At 39.6% G+C, this 21,810-nt stretch overlaps 1 protein-coding gene and 1 non-coding gene across 10 annotated transcripts; one reads left to right on the top strand and one right to left on the bottom strand.

Moving 5' to 3' along the window:
- Nucleotides 1-683: 683 nt before the first annotated feature.
- Nucleotides 684-21,052, bottom strand: LOC106027014 (zinc finger protein 791-like). Of its 9 annotated transcripts, XM_063254161.1 has the most exons (5): nt 20,893-21,052; nt 6,082-14,161; nt 5,497-5,623; nt 5,240-5,297; nt 684-3,807 (listed from the first exon to the last, which is right to left on the bottom strand). In XM_063254161.1, exons 3-5 carry the CDS (start codon nt 5,528-5,530, stop codon nt 1,767-1,769), a joined length of 2,133 nt encoding a protein of 710 aa, XP_063110231.1. In that variant the 5' UTR covers nt 5,531-5,623; nt 6,082-14,161; nt 20,893-21,052; the 3' UTR covers nt 684-1,766. The 9 variants fall into 9 exon arrangements, with proteins under 9 accessions (XP_063110231.1, XP_063110230.1, XP_063110229.1 ...); XM_063254160.1 differs by having other exon boundaries at nt 5,497-14,161; XM_063254159.1 differs by lacking the exon at nt 6,082-14,161 and having other exon boundaries at nt 20,893-21,049.
- Nucleotides 10,060-10,162, top strand: LOC111755924 (U6 spliceosomal RNA). Its single transcript, XR_002790444.1, has one exon. It is a non-coding gene; the product is annotated as a U6 spliceosomal RNA (small nuclear RNA).
- Nucleotides 21,053-21,810: the final 758 nt, after the last annotated feature.

The raw sequence follows: 21,810 nt of genomic DNA, 5'->3' as shown, positions 1-21,810 counted from the left end.
GCACAAGGTTTTCAAAAGGTAGTATACACGCTTTGAGTCAGCATGTGATATTGCATGTCTAACAGCCAAGAATCCTGGGTCTGGGAATGAGGGTAGGCAAGTTTGAGTGTTAGATATTCTTATGACACATCTTTGTATCTGGAAACCATGGGTTAAAGAAATGTGCGTAGATGTAATGTTGTGAGGCGTAGCCAGTGACGGTTAACTGATCAAGTAATGAACAACTACCTTATTGCAGCTAATTATAGATGTGGAAAACCTACCATAGATTGTTTTCAGAACATTATAAAAAGGAAACAAAGCTAGGCTACCTGTGTTTCTGTAACAGAGCTCCCGTGTTCAGCATTGTGTGGGAAGCTGTGTCTTGGCTTCCAGCACAGACTCTTCAGCCTCTAGTGCAAACTAGTCATCTGGCACACACTTTGCTTGCAGACTCAGGCTCTCATGGACACTACAGTGGACTCCAGGCCTTGAGCTGGATTTTTATTTTTGCAGACCCACAGCAGACAGATCTTTTGCATTATTTCACATATTAGTATGTGCCCCAACATTCTAAGCCAATCTTATACGTCAGTATGTATTTGTCTATCTCTGATTAAATGTTCCTTTAGTAATCACTGACTGACGCAGTGTTGCAATACATCATACCCTTTCTAGGACATCTGATGTGTCACAATCAGAAATTTACAGCAGCATGGTTTATTTTTTGGTATAAACTGTGGTAAAATTGCCACCAAATAAAAAGCCATAATATAAGTAAGAAAAATGGTAATGGTAAGAAATTGAAATTTTATATAAATCATACTACTGATATCCACATGAAAGCAATAGATGAAATTATGTGCTTTACATAATTATGCTGTGAAATGTGCAGATACAACATAAAAACCAAAGCATTTGCTAATCTACAAGTTGTATATAAACAAAGAGACTTTTTAAAAAAAAGTACATGATTACAGGTCTCTAAATTTGTATACGCTGACATATCGATTATACAATCAAATTCAAAATTGTTTTTGTATATAGGTTACAAAGTGTAATACGCCAAAAAATTTACAAGAGTGGGAAATATCAATTAGAAATCTATCAATATATTTATAGCAGCCTACATCTTCACATAGTAAAAACAAAACAAAATCAAAAGTAAATTCTAACCATACTTGGAAGTGAGAAATATATTTCAATTCACCTTGTTTCATTAGACGAAACTGTAACATAAAGTTAAAAAATTATGACTTACATAAAAATATATTAGTATTATAAAGACTAAAGATACATATTTCAGTTATCTTGAAGATATTTATTGAAAAACAAAGAAAACATCTAGATCTCCATCTAGGAGTATAATTCCTGGAAATCTTATGAAGTAATATTCACATGAAAATTTTCATTTGCACGTGCTCATGGCTCAAATATATGAGGAAGTTTGACCAGTTTTCCAAAATAGGTTTACACATATTATCAATCTCTACTGTAAGCTCCTTCATGTATTTGATAAAAAATGCATTCACTGAATACTTCCACCACATTGTTGCTGTACATAGAAATCTGCTCCAGTGAGATTCTCATACATAAAATGAGGACTTAAAAATCCTATTCCACATGGCTCACAAGCATGTATTTGTTTGTACGTGTGAGTTTTTATGTACTTGACAGAATTAGTGTGTAGTGAATACCTTCCCACATTGCTTATACCTACAAGGTTTCTCTACTGCATGAGATCTTTCATGTATGCTACACGAATTCAACACCATATTGCTTGCACCTTAAATTCTTTCTTTAGTGTGACTTCTTTCATGTCTTTTATAATACTTATCTGTAAGGAATGCTTTCCCACATTGTTTGCACACGTGAGGTTTCCTCATGTGAGTTCTCTCATGTATGTTACAAGCATACTTTGTAGTGAATGCTTTTCCACATTGCTTGCACACATAAGGTTTCTTCCCAGTGTGTGCTCCTTCATGGATTAGACAATTGTTCTGTGTAGTAAATGCTTTCCCACAGTACTTGCACACGTAAGGTTTTTCGCCAGTGTGAATTCTTTCATGTATGTGACAAGAATACTTTGTAGCGAATGCTTTCCCACAGTATTTGCATACATAAGATTTTTCCCCCGTGTGAATTTTTTCATGTACATTACAATAAGCCTTTCTGGTGAATGCTTTCCCACAGTGCTTGCACACGTAAGATTTTTCCCCCATGTGAATTTTTTCATGTACACTACAATAAGACTTTCTGGTGAATGCTTTCCCACAGTGCTTGCACTCATAAGGTTTCTCTCCTGTATGAGTTCTTTCATGTCTTTGACGATACTGAGGTGTACTGTATGCCTTCCCACAGTGTTTGCACACATGTATTTCAGCAGTGTGAATTTTTGCATGTACATTTAAAAACGACTTTGTAGTGAATGCCTTCCCACATTGCTTGCACACATAGGGCTTCTCCCCAGTATGTGTTCTTTCATGTATTTGACAATATTGCTGCACAGCAAATGCCTTCCCACAGTACTTGCACACGTAAGGTTTTTCCCCAGTGTGTATTCTTTCATGTACATTACAGTAAGTCTTTGTAGAGAATGCTTTTCCACATTGCTTGCACACATATGGTTTCTCTCCACTGTGAGTTCTTTCATGTATTTGACATTTACTATATATAAAGAATGCTTTTCCACATTGCTTACACACATAAGGTCTCTCCTCAGTATGAGTCCTTTCATGTGTTTGACAAGATCGTGGTGTATTATATGCCTTCCCACAATGCTTACACACATAAGGTTTCTCCCCAGTGTGAGTTCTTTCATGTATATTACAATAAGCCTTTTTGGCAAATGCTTTTCCACATTGCTTGCATATGTAAGGTTTCTCCCCAGTGTGTGTTCTTTCATGTATTTTACATTTATTGTGTGTCCTGAATGCTTTCCCGCATTGCTTGCACACATAAGGTTTCTCCTCAGTGTGAATTCTTTCATGTATTTTACATTTATTGTGTGTAGTAAATGCTTTCCCACAGTGTGTACACAAATAAGGTTTTTCCCCAGTGTGAGTTCTTTCATGTATTTTCCAGTAACTGTGTCTTGAGAAAGCTTTCCCACATTGCTTACATACAAAAGGTTTCTTCCCTTTGTGAGTACTCTCACATTGAGTATATGTGCTGAGTGATTTCCCATATTGCTGATATATAGAGAGTTTCACCTCAGTGTGAATTCTTTCATGTTTTTGGCAGCTACTGTGTGTGTGGAATGCTCTTCCACATTGCTTACACACATCGTGTTTCTCCTCCAGGTGAGTCCTTTCATGAATTTTACAACTGTCAGTAATGAAAATTTTTCCATATTGCTTGCATACATGTGGTTTCTTCCCAGTGTGAATTCGTTCATGGATTTGAAAACCACTGGGTGTGGTGGATGCTTTCCCACTTTTCTGAGCAACAATAATCTCTCCAGGGCGAGTTCCTTCACTAAATTCAGAGTAGGATTTCCCACAGTGCTCATATGGACAGGCTTTCTCTTCCTTCTCTGTCTCTGCATACATCTGAAAGGACTGGAGATCACTGCAGGGTTTTCTGTGTTCATTACATTTACTCGGCTTCTCATCACATTCTGCATGTTGCGGAGGCTTCTCTCCACTGCAAGGTAAGATGGGAACATTAAATGATAAATTCCCAATCAGGGGCTCTCTACAAACAAGATTTCCAGCTGTCTTTGAAGCAGATTGTTGCACGTCCTCATTAGCATCTGCAGTCCAAAGGAATACATTTTGATGTTGATTCCAAGATACATATTGATAGCATTTTGCTACCGATGCATTTCTGTAAAATAGCAAAATATCACTCACAATAAAAAGGATCTCCATATCAACAATTTTGCAGCACAAGTTCTGGCTTGATGACTGCTAAGAAGTTTTCAGAATAAAGAAGCATACAGTAAGTAAGTAAGGTACCTCTATAATACCTATTTTTCAAAGGATGTAATTCACTTGGAAATTTTAAATCACTGTATCTTTGTAATACGTAAAGAGATGTTTTATTTCAGTCATTGACATGCATGTGTATCACACACCTGTTCCCACTCTCCCATTCTATCACTTCTTAATTTAACTCCTTAATTTGCATTTTAGTATCTCAATAAAGGAAAACACTTGATAATTCATTCTCTATCTGATTTATTTCATTTACTACCCTGAGGAAGAGTTCCATGATTATTTTTGCCCCAACACATGACATTCTTATTTTCCAAATAATATAGGACACTTTTTTAATGATGAGAATTAAACAAAGATCTCATCCTTAAACTGCACTTCTAGTTATTTTTTTAAAATGTCTTATTCTGAGAGCGATTGTCATTGATCATTCATTTGGTCAGTGTGACTCCATGTTGTTATCCTGAAGACTCATTTACCAGAGCCCTGGGAATATAAGAAGCCTTCACCATGCTGAGCCCACCCCACATTCTCCTTTTCCATGCACACAATGATTGACATTTAGGTTACCAAAGCTGAGGTACTGTGAATTCTTTTAGAACTTATCTATTGAGAATACCGTGATTACCCTGCTTGGAGTGCAAGTACATATGTATCAGTAAGATAAAGTATAAATCCTTTCATAAGATACATAGGGAGTTTTGTGTGTATCAAATGCAAAGCTTTATTTTTAAATTCTGAGATATCTGTGTCTTTAATATAAAAATAGTTGTTTTGTATTCTTACAAATAATGTATGAAGTTGTAGTCTACAAATTTCAAAACCTGAATGCACACAACTCTCTAGAAGATATTTTCAAACATTTATTAATACACTAGCATTCATGTACATTTTGAATGTTTGCTTTAAGGTTAGCGATAGTTTAGGTAATGTATATCTCACATTCATATATATAGTTAAACAAATAACTTGCACATTAAATCCTTCCAAAATTCGGGATTTATCTTTTCATATGTATCTATACAGAATACCTATAATGTGACTTTATATATTTTTATGCTGATTGGGAACTCATTTTTATGCCAATGTATAAAATAGTGTCTCTTATTGTATAAATATCACCAATAAATTAGTTTCCCATAGTGAAATGTTTCTGTATTCAACAGGCAGATTATACAACATCAACCTATATGTGTGTTCAGAGAATTGTTGTGAGATTAAATAAACTCGAACACAGCCTGATTTGTAGAGATTCCTTGTTATATTTCTGCTCATGCATAAAACCTTTGGAAATACTGCTTTTCCTTATGAATGAAAATTACCTTACATTTCTTGAGCAATTTTTGTATTCTTCCATTTTCTGGTGGTTCCAAGTTCTTTCTGAATTTTAGCCATGAAAATATAAAAAGTCACCTTATCATTATATAAAAAGTAGCATTTAACAGTCAGATTCACAGTATAACATTAATAAAACTGAGATTTTCTTTAAAATAGCTTAATATTCTATTTAATGAATCTGTACCCATCAGCAAGTACCAAAGCTCTCATTGTATAGATGAGAAAATGATGTCAGTCTTACCAATAGTATTTATATTCATCACTGTTTCCCACATCACCTCTCTATAGAGCTTCTTCTGGGATGGATTCAGCAGAGCCCACTCCTCTGTGGTGAAGTTCACAGTTATATCCTCCAAGCTCACTGCCTCCTAAATAATCACATACATATTTCCTGAAGAAGGTTCACACTCACACCGAGAACTTGAGCTCCTGTTGTAAAAGCTGAATTGAGACTGTTACGTGAAATATGAATGCCATGTCTTTGTCACAAGAGCCTGGGTGTACACACAGTTTCCCACACAACTCGATGCTATATTACTTGTCTCTACTACACAAAGAGCACAGAGGTAGCACTGGTTGCTTAATAGGTTCACATAAATTGTGGTTCTTTTGTTATAGGAATTTAACAATGCTTGTTATATAGCATTTTGTTATCTTCAAATAGTACTTCAGGTTACCAGATATAGGAATAAAGCAAAACAATGAAATGGAGGAAAACATTAGATTTCAAAAACAAGATGTAATTAGATGGTTTAGTAACTTTCCTGTAACTAGGACAAATATCCAACAACCTCAATTTAAAGAAGTAGGGTTTATGTGTACTTACTGTTCAGTTCATGCTTTCCTTGTTCCAAGTTCGGCATGGTATGGCAAGGTGGAAATGGAAGAAAAATGTACTCAAACTGTGTCAGTCAGTAAGAAGGGAAAGATGGGACTAGGACAGAGAAGAAAACACTTTCCTAGGCCGGGACCCCAGAAACCCATCTCCAAAAACACCCTCGCCCTAAGAGCCCGTACTGATACAGAACTTATCTGTGAATGCCTTCATGAGGAGACAGCCTACAGAAACCATTCAATTTTTACACTTAGGAGACATTTAATGACATTGCAGATATAAATTATGATACTTGGTGTGTTGCTGGGTAAAAAATTTGCATAAAACAGTCCAGTCTCACCCACATAGTAACTTCACCTAAGTCAGGCATCTCCTCTTAGCCTGCTGCTCACCGCACAGCACGGGGAGAAGAGGCACTGAAGGACAGAGTGGGGAGCATCAGGGCTCTGGTCACAGTAACAGCACCTGTCTCACAAGGACGTCTTTAGTTCCTAGAAGAAGACAGAGTCCCATCCTGAGGGCCAGGAAATACCAAATGTGTACCAGAGAGAATGGCCAGATAGGAACTAAATTTCTCAACTGAGGTGCTGAGGCTCAAATCCTGCCAAAGCTGGTTCTGCTCACTTGCAACAAGAACCGAGGCTTGCAAGAAAGATCATATTCCTATCTTTGCTCATTTGATCCTGTACCATCACCTTCTTGGGGACTGAGCTCTGCCAGCTGCTTCCCATGCAAACAGTCAGTAGAACCCACAGAATGAGTCAGGCTGAGTGAGCTTGGGAGTCTCTCAACATCACTTTGTGAACTTTTGGCTTTGCTTCCTGAAAAGGAAGATTGTATTCTCTGGCCTGTATATCTCATTTGACTTTTCATACACCCAAACTCTTCCTCACAAACCTGCTGGGTGTTCTACCCAATGAGCAAGAAGGAAAGCAAGATGGTACATTATCATTTGAGAGAAGCCCAAATGACAGAGTTCAGAATGCCTTGCCTACCCAGTTTTCCTCCCAGGGACACTGACTTGACCCACCCTGTTGCAGTACTGATTTGAAGCAGGATTTACTCCAAGCTTTGCAGAGCTGATTGTACTTCTCTACTATATTTTGTGGCTTCTCCATACCTGTTGTCCCTGTGAAAGAGAAGACAGCTCCACTGTCTCTGAAAACTTCTAGTTTCAAAGACAAACAGAGAAGATCAACAAACCCATCAAAGAGTCTGGGTACGGGCAATGTACTAATTAATGTAGTCCAAGTGCACAAAATTGAATGCAATGCCTAGTTTTATGTTACAGGTTTTCCTACCTTTAGTTCTCAATCTAATCAGATCCAAGAAGAAAATAACAGCATGCAATAGAGCATGTAATTGTCTGTGTGTGAGACTCAAGGTTTCCCTGCGCTACGCAGCCTGTTACAGTTAAAGACTACTTCATGCTGCATATAGATTTAAAGCAATAAAGAAGTTTTGTCACAATAAATCAGGTATCAAAAACTCTAATGATGAGATTTATAGAGAAGCACAAGAATGAAAAACTGTAGAGCCCAATAATTCACTCTCTACACCACTATGTAGAAAGCTCTGTGGGAAGAGCACGGTGAGTATTGTTCTTCTGACCCGTTTCTGAGGCTGAGAACTCTGATGCTATGAAAAGGGAATGCAAGACTCTTCACAGTGCCTTCATTACTTTCCAAATTGGGATGAAAGTCAATGAACATGAGGAGCCAGTGTCACTCTCAGCTACAGTGAGGTTAATTACATACAATGACAATGACACCTGGTGTCAAAAGAAGACATGGTAAAACAGTGAGGACTAATAGTGAGATCTGACATGCGTGTGTTAAATCTCTTCTCACGACCATTCAGGCTCATTAGGAGAATATAGCAGAAAACATGTTAGGTTACGTTAGTCTACAGAAGAGATGAAAACTACCATTGTTTCCAAATTGCAATAACAGAACGTACCCCAGGATAAAGTCCCAAGATAGGCACAATCAGGAATGGTATTGATTTTCTTGTGCCATACAGACACAGAAAGACACATATGGTGAACATATTCTATAACTATCAAGAAGGCTTTGGTGACTAACTTGGACTACCCATGTGACACAGCTATGGAGCCAGAGAAAGTTGGTCAGCTTTGTTGGCCCCCTGGACATAGTTCTACTCACAGAACTATCAGATTGTAAGTGGTACATGGATGTGATTGCACAGCACACACTGAAACCAGGATCCCTAGCAGTAGGAACAGGTACGTCAGCAGATAAAGGAAGAGGAAGTTTGCCTGGAATTGCCATAAGGAAGCCATGAAACTGAGGAGGATGAACTGAGATAGGTGGAATAATTCCAAACAAACACAGCTATTATATCTCCTAAGATCCAAACCAGAAGGTAAACACAACAGTGAAACCTTATGCTCTGACACAGCTCAAATTGCAAATTAATAATTCTATCCTACTGTCATGGTTTATGTTTGTGGCCCCCAGGCCTCATGAGTTCATTTGTGATGGTTCATTGTATAGTTCTTGGATTGATGGTGTCAGTGTTCCACCCACAAAGGGGTGGAGCCAGGATGTGATGTAATGGCAGGAAGAAGGTGTGTCTTGCTCTTTACTGGTTCCTGTTTGCTGTTGACAGCCACCATGAGCTGCGGCCCAGCCATGCCCGCCTGCCTTGGAGCCAACTAAGTGCGGACTGAAACTTCCAAAAACTGTAAGAAATAAACCTTTCCTTTCCCAACCTTGGGCTTCAGGTCTTTTGTCTCAGCAACGAGTAAAAAGTAACTAAGACACCTACCAAACAGCTTCTTAGAACAAATGAATGGTGTCATTACCATTTCTTGAATGTAAAGGTCTTATCATTTACCATCTGTATACAGTAAAATAAAACCTACATAAGAAAACTGAAAGTCAGAGTTTAGCAACAACTTGGGAATAACATTTTTCTGTTTTATGAAAATATAAGGATTATTTTGGCAAAGTATTATATTGATTTTAATTAAGAAAAAAGATAAATTATAGAAGGATGGCCTACAGAATTACAGGGGAAGCTTTCCCTAGGAAAACTTCCCAGTTCTGAGCCTGCACATACACTGTGTGAGGGATAAATGATTAAACTTTGGTGTAACTCAGGCTCTGTGAGAAGTGAATGGCTAAGCAACGGACAGGTTTAGATTCATGAGGCTTGTTGCTTCTGACCATTTTCTTCCCATTTTCCCACACAAACTGAATAGCCTTGAGATAGCTCTTTACCCACATTATTTTTTCTATGCTGGTTTCACTAACTCTGACATTCTAAATGAAAACTGGGCAGGGATTCTCCTGGGAGTCCTTCTTTTTTTTTTTTTTCTGTCTTTTTCCTTTTTATCGGTACCGAGGATCGAACTCACGATTGCCTCCTTGCAAGGCAGGCGCTTATGCCACTGAGCTAAACCTCCAGCCCCCAACCCCCAGGAGTGCTTCTAATGCTGGGTGCTGTTGGTTGGTGTAGCTCCTCTGTGCCCCTTGGTGCTTGAGTAAGTCTCACCTCTAAGCACTGTATGCCACCATGCTTGCTGATGGCACACGTAGGTCCCTATGGGAGGAAAAAGCTGCTGCTGCAGGTCGGCGCAGAATACTGCCCTCCCAAAGCCTGGAAAAGGAACAAGGACTTGTCTGACTCCTCAGCCCAACAAGGGGACAGAAACAGCTATGGGACAGCCTGGCCTTGTTACCGCAGGTATGAATACAGGGTTTATGAGCCCAGAGTTCTTTTAACTGTCCAACTGCTAAATAGGCAGAGGCACTTCATGTGAATTTCTTTTTCTTCCTTCACTTTTATTTCTCATATTTTCCTTATAATATGAATCAATTTTAGGGGGAAAAATCAATGTACACCATGTTTATAATGTGTCTTGAAAACATGAGTGGAAAAAAATAGAATGCAATGAAGTGGAAAAAGAAGAAAAAATGAAAAATGAAAAATGTAAAAGTCTGCCTGCTTCAGCTGCACATATACTAGAACTGGAATGATACAAAGAAGATTAGTGAGGCCCTTGCAGAAGGACCACACATAAATCTGTCAAGTGTCCCCTGGCTTTTGGCTGCTCCCTTTCACAATCTATAGAAACCAGTCACTTTCCAGCATGTGTGCATGCTGGAGAAAATTTACTTCTCAAGGCTTAACCTGTCTGAGAAGTTTGCATTCTTTCTGCAAATGAAAGTGCTGTTTTGGTGCCATTGCTCCTGAACAAAGGTAAGGCATGATGTGTGTTATGCTGGTGAAACAATACTTCTCGTAATGATTAGTTTATTCCTATGAGAATTTCTCTTTAGCTTTTTATTTCTTTTTCCTTGTACTTATGCTACCCCTTCTCATTAGACAGACAAGCATAGAGCTCTTTGCTATTTTACTAGCACCAAAGAGTCAGTACAGAATGTTAGGGAGGGGCTCCTGTAGCTGATCAGGGTGCAGAGGGGGCAAAAAGCACAAAATGCCCTAAATAATTTCATGCGGCGGTTGGTCTTTGGTTTTTGACTGTCATCTGGCATAGCTTTTTCATTTCCAGGCATTGACAAAATATAAATACACACTGAAGCCTGCGAACCGATGCCACACATGGGCCGCTGTGGGGAGAGCCAGATGCCAGCTGCACTGGGAAACAAGACCAAACCCCATCCACCTTCCCACCATCATAAGCAACCGGCTGATTGGGAGAAATACAGGTTGTGATGATAGCTATTGAAGTAAAATACAACTTAATGCTTGTAGCAGTTAGTGTTTATTTTGCAGGTCTAGGGCCAGTGGTCTGATCATCTAGGCAGAGTTAAGATAACGGTACACAGTGTGGCATTTAGAGGGGGATCTTTCCTTCTGAAGGTGGTAGTCATTGTTAATTCTCTATTATCTTGTTTTGAAGTCCTATATCATTTTCATTGTTTTGTTGGGTTGGGTTTTGTTCTGTTTTGTTTTGTTTGATTTTATTTTATGTGATGGCATGGGCAGCTATCTCAAAGATAACAAGATCTATTATGGTTGCCCAGCACTTGGGAGGCTGCACAGGCTGCCTGCTCACCTGAGGCAAGCCTAGTCTACCAAGTGAGTTCAAGACCAGCCTGAACTACACGGCGAGACTCTTGTCTCTAAATAAATTAGTTAATTAATTAATAAGAACATAACTAGAATGAGATGATATCTCAAAAAACCCTTAGGCCTAAATTGTTACTATGTGCAAGTTTTATATTGATATCACAATTAGTAAATGTGCTTAATGTATCATCCAACAAATGTCACATAAAATACATCAGTGGACACATCTAATTCTTCTTAGATGACACTCTACTGAAAAATGACAAATATCTATAAAAGTTTCTTCATATCAAGTAATTTAATGAGGGTCATCCTGATTGCCATAATATGTTATACTGTCCTTGTTCAAGTCTTCTCTCTAAAACTTTCTAATTTTTAAATATTAAGTATTAACATTCTAGAGGAGTTTAACTTCTATAACAATCCTAAGTAATAAAAAATAACAGTTGCTACTCTGAACTTGTCCCTGGTTTGGCCTATATTGTGGACATCCTAAATATGATCAAAGCTATCCTTATTCATGATAAAAATGCTGAGTCTCTTTAACATGGTCTCTAGCCTGCTGATTAATGGCAATGCCAATTTTCTTACAAACTTTGTCATCACTATGACATGTTCCAACATTTCCTGGATATCCCTTATAAGTGCAGGAGACAAGCCATTATAGAATGATCTGGAGACCTCATTAAAACTAAATTTAGAAATTAAAAAGGGGGAATACTTGATAAGAATTTAATTTCCCAAACTTTAAATTTTCTAAATTGTGATGCAGAAGGTTTCACAACATTGCATGAGTAAGACACCAATCTTCTGAGAGACACAAAGCACAACAGTTTTTATTCTTAAAACTCGGGTTCTTACAAAGATCATATAAGATGCTTACATCTCCAGTATTACAATGGTAAAAAGGCTTCCTATTTTTTTGTATTTTTTGACACATATACCTCAACGAAGGGACATGGTTTATTGGATACATGTTCTTAACACACTTGTCTTAGATATAGTTACATAGAAAAATTTAAAAAATCAACTCTTTCCTCAAATAAATCCTTACATACAGACAAAATTTACCCGATACATTCTGATCACTTAAGGGATTGTGGGAAGGACTACAACCACTATGGCTATTCCAATGGTCTGTACCTCATAACCCAAAAAAAGATATTCCCAGACAAGAGATCTTCCATTATGTACAGCGCAACATCAGAGAATAGTTACTATATTCTTTTCCTTCATCCATGGTATATGTAAGGATTTACTATCTCTCAAACATTATCATATCACAGTACTCAGATAACAAGCCAATATGTGGTTACTAATCAATCTCATGGGAATGGTTAAAGAAAATTCAGCCCAGGGGCTGGGGGTTTAGCTCAGCGGCATAAGCGCCTGCCTTGAAAGCAGGCAGTCGTGAGTTCGATCCCCGGTACCGATAAAAAGGAAAAAGACAAAAAAAAAAAAAAAAAAAAAAAAAAGAAAATTCAGCCCTTACACACCAACACACACACACACACACACACCCCTCAGTATCCAAACTGATTACACAAATACATTTTATGGACATTCATTATGTGAAGCTGCAGAAAAAAACCTACTGTTGTCATGCTATCTCATTCCACTGGAAGTGATCTAACTATGAATAGTTATTTCTAAAATAACACCTCTGAATTGCTAACTCAGATGAACACCGGTTATAAAAAGTTACAATAACTTAATGTCTTTGTAATAACGCTCATTTGTCTCAATCAGCATCAAAAAGTTCTCAGGACAGTCAACTTAGTAGCGATGTGAGTTATTGTTCTGTGTGCATCGCATCTATCCCATAGGACCATTCAGAGTCCTAAGAAGTCCTGCCTGTTCTCCATGGTGCTTTACATACAAATCTGGACAGAGAGATTACTAATGTCCAAGGCTGACTGCAAACCCAACTCCATAATTACAAATGAAAACTTAGCATATCAATTTACATCTTCTGAATGGTATTCCCTACTGTCTAAATTCTAAAAATGTATTTTATGACCTTAATACTCAGACTGGCATTGTTAGTAGTATTGAAATTATCTTTCTGTGCTTTCCTATTACAGCACTCTGTTCCCTTCTATGCTGTTCTGGTGGATGCTCCATATCCAACATGTGATGACCTTTGCACATCAAGACCAGTCTGCTCACCACAGTGAGGATGGAGCACAGAAAAACAGGAGGAGCCACAGACAAAAACAATTTCCTAGGAAATTTCTCATGGGAACTCCAACACAAGCCTCACTGCCGTGTAGCACACCCTGCTGCTGAACATACCAACGGGTGAATCAGCCAAAACTGTACAGTCCATACAATCTAATCCAGTTTAACACAAAAGATATTTGGAAGGTATTTGACACGTAAGTCACATGAGGTCTGCTGTTGAAATAAAAGTCGGGGACTCAAAGGCTGGCTGAGGGCCGCTTGACACAAACATCACAGAGTCTGCAGATCCACCAAAGCTGTCCAGAAGTCAGCGCCCACTATTACGATAATTGGGGAGCAGGCCCTGAGCTGCCCATGACAGCGCTTAGGACATGCTGAAGTAACCTCCTTTACACAGCACAGGATGCTGAGGGTCTTGCAGAGGAGAACAAAGGCATAAAAGCAGCAAAGGACACACAGGAACGAGACACCTCAGGTGACGCAGAGGTCTAGGTCTTGTCAAAGCTGCTTCTGTCCATATGCAGCTGTCCACCTGCCTTCACCACAGCCTCACTTCTGTCTGGGGTCACTGGTCCCTGCATATCACCATTTCCAGGATTAGAGTTCTCCCAAGGCCCCATCCATAAAATATGCTGTCAGTAAATGTCACAGAGCCAGGCAGTGTGAGCCAAGTAGTGTGGTTTTTGCAGCACACTGGGAGCTTGACTTGGGTTCCAGGTAGAGGAAGAGTCAGAGTCCTCTGTCGACAGTGTGCCTGCTTACACAGTTTATGGGGCACAAACATTTCTTCACTGCTGCACTGCTGCTCCATTTCTTGCCCCCTGAGCTAAAAAAAAGGATAAGAGTAAATATACACTACCTCTTTCAGAGGAGCACAATGACAGCGTATAGTGAAAACTCTTTCTGACACAGGTTTCCACCTAGGATACTGACTTCACCCAGCACAAGGGGTCACACATTTCACTTCAAGTTTCCCAAGTGTTGCCACTGTCTTACTGTACTCAAAGGGCCCGTCCTAATTGCTGTCCCTGACAGTCAGCTCACAAGTTTAACCCTGCACTTCTACATTCAGTATCTCATCGAGTAAACTGCAAAACCAAAAGAGGTAGTGGGTCACAGGCCAGGGTAAGACACAAAGAATGGAAGGAAATATTTAAAGTTGTCAGAGGATAGAAATTCAAATGAGGACCTTGGTTTTATGGGACAGCCTTTCCCACCCTTATCTCTTAATCTACTAATTTTCAAAAAAGAATGCAAAAACATGCTAAAAGAGAAAATAATGATCTAATACATGGGAAAACTGGCATAATATATGAACAGTATTTTGCAAAATAAATCAAGATGGAAAAAAAGGAAACATTTCACCTGCTCAGGCAAGCAAACTTCTTCTGCCAAGATCACAGACACATACAAATTAAGTTCTGAGTTCTGATCATGTTCTTCACCAGGGGGACCAGAACAACTGTTCAAAAACAGCAGCACCCTTAATTACCTTCTCATGGGAGGCAGGGTCACCTAAGCATTTATCACTAGGAACTTACTATAGCATAATTTCCTCACTTCAAAGTGTGAAAGCCAGGTTCAGTGATAGAACTCAACAGCATATCACATGGCTGGTAGGTACAAGGCCTTGAGTTTAATTCCTGGTACAAAAAAAAAAAAAAAAAAGAAAGAAAGAAAGAAAGAAAGAAAGAAAAAGGAAGGTTTCAAAGTCCTTCTCAATTTCACTCATTTCATCAAAGACAAGGTCTGACCTGCAGTCCTGTGCCAGGTCATCTTCAAGGTCAGCCTGATAGGCTTGAGAGACACCAAGGATCTGAGTAAAGCTCACCTCTGGTGGAAGCACAGCCCCCCAAATCATCAGCATATGAGGTATTTTATCTCATTTTTCTGCAGTTTGTCAGTCAGCAGTCCTTGTAGAGCTGCTCTATATGCAAGAATGACACAGACAAAAGTTTTGCATCCGGAAGTCCAAGAAGTCCATCACTTTTCAATGTGGGCCTCAACTTAAAACTACTGCCCTTAATCTCCAGTAGCTGAGCCCATGTTATTCACCTAATTGAAATCGATAGTGGTAAGTTACATAAGTCAAAGATGTTCCATCCAAGTCTTTTGCACTAAATAAGAGCTCTTGTTTTCTTTCTGAGTTCATCAACTAAGTAGATAGAAAATATTGTGAGTCATTATTTTTTATTAGAAAACCCTCCTGTAGAGCCCGTGATTTAGCTCTGTGGCATAAGCACCTGCCTGGCAAGCATGAGATCGTGAGTTTGATCCCTGGTACCAAGGGAAAAAAAAAAAAAAAGACAAAGAAAAAGAAAACCCTCCTGCAAATTGTAGCCCAGTGATAGGCACAACATTCTAGATTCAGCCCTCATACTGCAACAAAATGCAAGCAAGAATCTTATTTTTAGGCAGAAATCTTATTTTTACATGACAAAATATACAGATCCACTAATAAGTGAATTTTATGAAAATGAACTTGATTTTGCATCACAGACTTTCAAAGGTAGACTCCACATACTGGAGAAACATACAACATATGAAAATAAAATCCAGCTGGGCATGGTAGGGTACTCCTGTAGTCCCACCACTTGGGAGGCTGACGCAGAAAAATCGTTTGCGATTTCAAGACCAGCCTGGACTACAAAGTCAGCCCAAGGTCAGCCTGAACTACATAACGAGACTGTCTCAAAAAGATTAAAAAAAAAAAAATCCAGAAAAAATATAAGAAACTCAAAACGAAGAACATCTTCAAAAATAATTTTTCTCAAAAATAAATTTTTAAAGAAAAATATGCTACAGTGCCTTTGAAAAGATACAAACATAACTTAGAATTCTTGCAAGGTGAATAATACAGTTTATGAAGTTAACATGTAACAAAAAAGGAATCTAGCATTAACAAACTTTTAAGTAATGCTGATTCTTTAGAAGTGGCAATGAAATACCTAGAAAAAAGCTTTATTAAAAGAAAAGTGTACTCATCTCAAATATGACAATACCACATAGGCAGATAATTGACAGAAGGACTTAGGAAACAAAAAAACTAGCCTATCACAGAGATGTAGAACACAAAAAATGAGAAAAACATTTCAGTTTCACAATGAGTCTATGATGCTCATCAAACTACAGAAAGCCAAGTGCTGGCTGAAAGTTAGAAATGGAAACTTGCATTGCTTGTGGTGTCTGCAGATGGTGCAGGTCAGCACTTGAGATGGACACAGGCTCTGTGCACCACCAAGAGGCTCCAGAGCCTCATGGCATTGTCTCCCACCTGCCAGTGCAGAACTGGGCAGCCCCTCCCTTCCAGAACTGCGGAAAGGCAAATGAGATGTCATGGGCAGGGACACTGGAGACCATGCTAGGAGTTAACATGGATGTACAGGGACAGGGATATGGCTCAGTGGCACAGCGCCTGCCTCGCAAACTCGAGGTTGTAAGTTTGACCCCTAGTACCAAAAATAACAACACAACAGAACACAACCCAAAACAACCACAACAAAAAACATGCGTATAAAGCAATTCAAAACAGTCTAGAATATAAAACTGAGTTAATTTAGCTATATACAAGTAAATTCTTCCAGTTTGGTCACACTAATATTTCCATTAGTGTGATATGTATGCTAATATATATGCTGAGGAATTCCAACACGTTTAGAGTGTGGAGCACTCTCTGGGCTTTACAGCCAGTATAACAAATGTCCATAAAGCCATAGGCTGTAATCTACTAGCAGGGGCCAAAGGGTGGAAGGAATACAAAACTGCAGCAGGACAGTAAAGGAGATCACTAGTGATACTGGGGGCACTTTCTAGTATGGGTTCACCCTGTGTGCTGTGTGGTATTGATCAGTATCCCTGGCCTCCATCCATGAGCTGCTCTCATACTTGCTCATGCTGTGTGTTATGATTTCAACATATTTCCTGATGTGCACAATCACCTATACCTGAAAACCACAGACTTAGCAGGTGCAGTGGGCAAATATGCAGCTAAGTGACAAAAGACACAGAACAGGCAAACAGAAGTCACAGGAGATGGAAACTCTCTAGCTTTGCATACCACACCCAAGCTCAGTGGCTCTCCCCAAAGTACCTGCTCTCTGTACGCGCACGCTCCCTTCCCTATCCTCACTACCTGCATTACATTTCAGCCAGGTGCTTACACCACTGAGTGAAATCCCCAGCCCCTGCACTACATTTCAGATATCAGAAGTGTGAAGAAAGAATGGGTTCTACAGCTGTACAATGATATCCACAAGGTCACATAGAGGCCCGGCTAAAATGTTCCTTGAAATGAAGCTCTGTGCATTATCTCAACTTTGCCTTTGATAACAGGCCATTCCCCTAGGCTCCTCTACAACATCAGCGGGGCAGATCTGTGGTCAAACTGTGGACAACCGAAGACAGCCTTAAAGAGATTACAGGAAATGCAATTTCTTGGCATTTATGGAACAAGGAAGAAAGGTTTGAGATCATCTCTTTCCAGAGAGATATCAATCTTTTCAAAGGGGAAGGAGTTGTGGAAGCGATGGTGATGGATATACCTGCCTTTAGTACACTAAGATGGTAAAAGACAAAGTTAGGTTACAACTGAGCAATCCAGTGCAGAAAGGTAGCTAATGCTTTACTTTTAAGAGTTAGAAGAGCCCCCATAATCAGTATAAATTAAGACAAGTCATTTAAATGTTTTCTCTTTGACATTGCATAAGCTTGGTATCTTCTGTTCAATGTACTCTGCCCTGTGTCTGCCCACTGAAAATTTGCAACCTATCTTCCTCACTTTGGTGATATATGAGAAGGGCACCTCTCCATAAAATTCTCTCTCACATAGCCCCCAAATATACACAAAGACCATCAGTGTTCTACTATGCTTTTTTTTTCTACCATGCTCTTGATTTGGTTGCTCTGAAGAATCTATTTAGTAGAGCACTCAAAACAGGAAACACACTGGGCATGGCGGCACACAACTGTAATCCCTGCACTCGGGAGGCAGAGGCAGAAACATATTTATTTAATGTTGAGAGAGGGTTTCACTTCAGTTATCCAGGATGTGCTTGGTGATGTAATACTCTTGCCTCACCTCTCGGGTGGACGCCATTAGGTGTCCACCACAATAGCTCAGTAATATTTACTTTTGGTAAATCTTGGTGATTTAAAAACTTCAATTTTAAACTAGCAAAGTAAGGGGCCGGGGACTTCGCTCAGTGGTGTTAGTGCTTGCCTGGCCAGTGCAAGTTGTGAGTTCCATTCCTGTTACCAAAAAATAAAATAAACTAGCAAAGTGGCAAAGGTCCCTCATCCCAACTTACAAGGAGGTACAAAAAGTATCAAAGGCTTTCCATCACTTGGACAATTTAGCACCATGTGATCTCAAATATTTAAAAAGAAACAAACTTTTAAGGGACATAGTTGAGGGAAAAATCTTCTAAGATCAGTCCCTGTACAATAATGAACATCAAAAACATATTGAAATCTTTTAGGGGCTGGGGATTTAGTTCAGCAGCATAAGCGCCTGCCTTGCAAGCAGGCAGTCATGAGTTCGATCCCTGGTACCGATAAAAACGAAAAAGACAAAAACACACACACACACACAAAAAACCAACATTGAAATCTTTTGAAAGTAGGAGACTAAATCCCATTCAACCTCAAAGATGACATTTACAATATTTCAAACTTAGAACAAGACCAGTTTCCTAATTTCCAATTTTGAATCAAAAATGATTAGACGATCCAATAAGTAGTTATTGAAGAAATGTTTATCCATTCATAAATGCCCCTCCATTCTTTAAGTCTGAGTAGTGACCCAATCTCAGACCAAACCAACAGACAATTCTACATTTTCTATTACACTGTAAAAAATCTGGAGTCACAAGGAGTATACTGCTGTAGTTGCTGATTTATGCCTCACTCCAATATCCTCTGTTTACCCATTTGCTTTTTATTCCTCTTTCCTTTTGTTTTTTCCAAAAATCTTTTATTCTACTCATTCAAATGGCTGCAGAATTTAACTATGAGAATTTATTCCCACTTCAAAAATTGTATTTGTGAGCTGGGCATGGTGGCACATTCCTGTAATCCCAGCACCTGGAAAGCTGAGGCAGGACTGCCATCAATTTGAGATCAGCCTGGGCTACAAAGTGACTTCAAGTTCAGCCTGAACTACAAAGTGAGACCTTATTTCAAAAAAACCAAAGAAAAAAATTTGCATTTTTGTCTCTATTTTGAGACAGTCTCACTATGGTAGTACAGGCTGTCCTTGAACTCAAGGATAATCCTGTCACAGTTTCCTAAATGCAAGGATTGCAGGTGTGCATCACCACACCACACTCAATACTTGATTTTACAATGTGCATCTCTATCAAGTTTCAGTTTTTAAAACAATGTGTAGAAAAGGACCACAAATTACTTCAGTTATTACAGAAATGAATCCCAGGGGCTGGGGATTTAGCTTAGAGGCATAAGTGCCTGCCTTGCAAGTGTGTGGTCGTGAGTTCGAGCCCTCATACCGATAAAAACGAAAAAAAAAAAAAAAAAAAAAAAGAAAGAATCCCCTTTCCCTTTCCACTCAGATCAGTATCACACATATGCATCCCTGCGAGGCCACACTTCCATGTGCACTTTCTCTTCCCTTGCTGATAGATGAACATCCCCATTGCCTTCCTCAGTATTCTAAATTCTAACCAAAGTCTTAATTTGTTTAAAAGCAAAGAATAATTTGCTTGCTTAGCATATGAACAAGGCTCTAGCTAGGGAATCACCTCACCTCAGGTAGAGTTGGGAATTTAGCCATTTAAAGAAGAATTAAAATAATAGAATTACCTCCAATTCAGGAGCAAGAGTGAACTTTCTGCCCTACAAAGTGTGATGCCAGCTCCCTACTAAAAGGAGTGCCTGCCACGAAAATAATCAGGATTTTTCTCTAAAATCCCTGTCTGCTTTAAAACGTGTATGCTGAGGAAATCGGTTATGGATCCCGAGTTGAAAGTGGTGTTTTAAATCCCGAGAAGACTCATCTTTAACAGGGGGTCTCTAGGCAACAGAACAGCTAAGGTGCTCTGCTTATCTGTAATTAGTTTGTTGGGAATGAGGGTGCGGCCGCATGGACCCTCCTTCAGGATTTTTTCTGGAAATCTGGCAGCTCTTCTTAAATAGTTTGCAATCGAATCTCTCCTAAGACTCACCTACTGGTTCACAACCGTATATCTCAGTGTGGTGAGACCACGAGGGCCGTTCGTGCAGTAACAGCACAGTGAGACCAGGTCTATATAAATACTGAAAGAGATCGGTGTTTTGTCCGCTGAGTGCAGCACAGAAGTTTCCCGGCCTGGTGGCGACACAGCTGTGCCCGGGGTCACTCAAAAAAGGCATTCTGGGCGGGGAGTACCGAAGGAAATAAATGCGAGCAAAGCAGAAAAGGGACGCAGATGACCCAGAATCAAAGACCAGGAAGAAGTCGGTTTCTCAATACAGAGGCTGTTCCTTGCCACAGCTCACTCTGGCCCCCTCCTGCCAGAACTCACTCGACTCCACCTGGTCCCTGCACCCATCCCACGACCTCACCATCTTATGCATGATCTCCCAGGACCGTTCCAACGCAGGCTGCAGCCGGCAGAAGTCATAGGAAAGCGTGGGCCAGTCAGGTGCGGGCTCTCAGCACTGAGCTCCAGCTGCGCGGCTCAGCGCCATGACACAGAGGCGCCGCTCTCTCTCAACCCACCTGATTGGTTGGTTCACACAGCCCGCGTCTGCATCGCTGATTGGGTCCTGCTCCATTGTGGGCTGGTGATTAGAGAAGCAAGCTTCTCCCTGAGTGGGTGAAACTTAAAGGACAAACTGTAACTCAGGAGCTTGGGGGGCAATTTCTGTGTCAGGGTGACAGTCACCCTTTCCGTGAAGAATGCTTGCATTTAAAGGCTTCAGTTATGCATTTCAAACATTCCGTGGTTTTCTTAATGTACGTCGGGAAGTCTTCATGAAAGTCGGTTACAAGTGTGATCAGAAAGTTCCAGGGTCAGTGTCCTATGGAAGAATGAATCCCTTGATAGCAGAAAACATACAGTCAGGGGCTGGGGATTTAGCTCAGCGGCATAAGCACCTGCCTTGCAAGCAGGCAGTCGTGAGTTCAATCCCCGGTACCGATAAAAAGGAAAACAAAACAAAACAAAACAAAACATACAGTCTAGATTAGCCCAGCATAAATTACAAAAGGCAAGGTCTGTTTTTGGACATGTGGCAGTCAGATCCATTGTCAAGATTTTCATACTGTCTCTCAATCTTTACATTTTTTCCCATGAAAATGAAAATAAGGCCCCTAAGAGGAATACAATTTTTGTGTAAATAAAGGCATTGGAATCGCATGATAGTAAGATTTTGCAAGAGTAAAGATACAAGAAAAGTAAATATTTCAAATCCTTCAGACAAACTTCAGACTTTTCCCAGAAACTACTAGAATTTGGAAAATAAACATATGTCTAAGCA

The sequence above is a fragment of the Cavia porcellus genome, unplaced genomic scaffold (genome assembly GCF_034190915.1).
Source record: "Cavia porcellus strain 051 isolate PalLab524CR breed Dunkin Hartley unplaced genomic scaffold, mCavPor4.1 scaffold_8, whole genome shotgun sequence".
Classification (NCBI taxonomy): domain Eukaryota; kingdom Metazoa; phylum Chordata; class Mammalia; order Rodentia; family Caviidae; genus Cavia; species Cavia porcellus.
The sequence above is the reverse complement of the archived record's forward strand: the minus strand, read 5'-3'. Positions and strand labels throughout refer to the sequence as shown.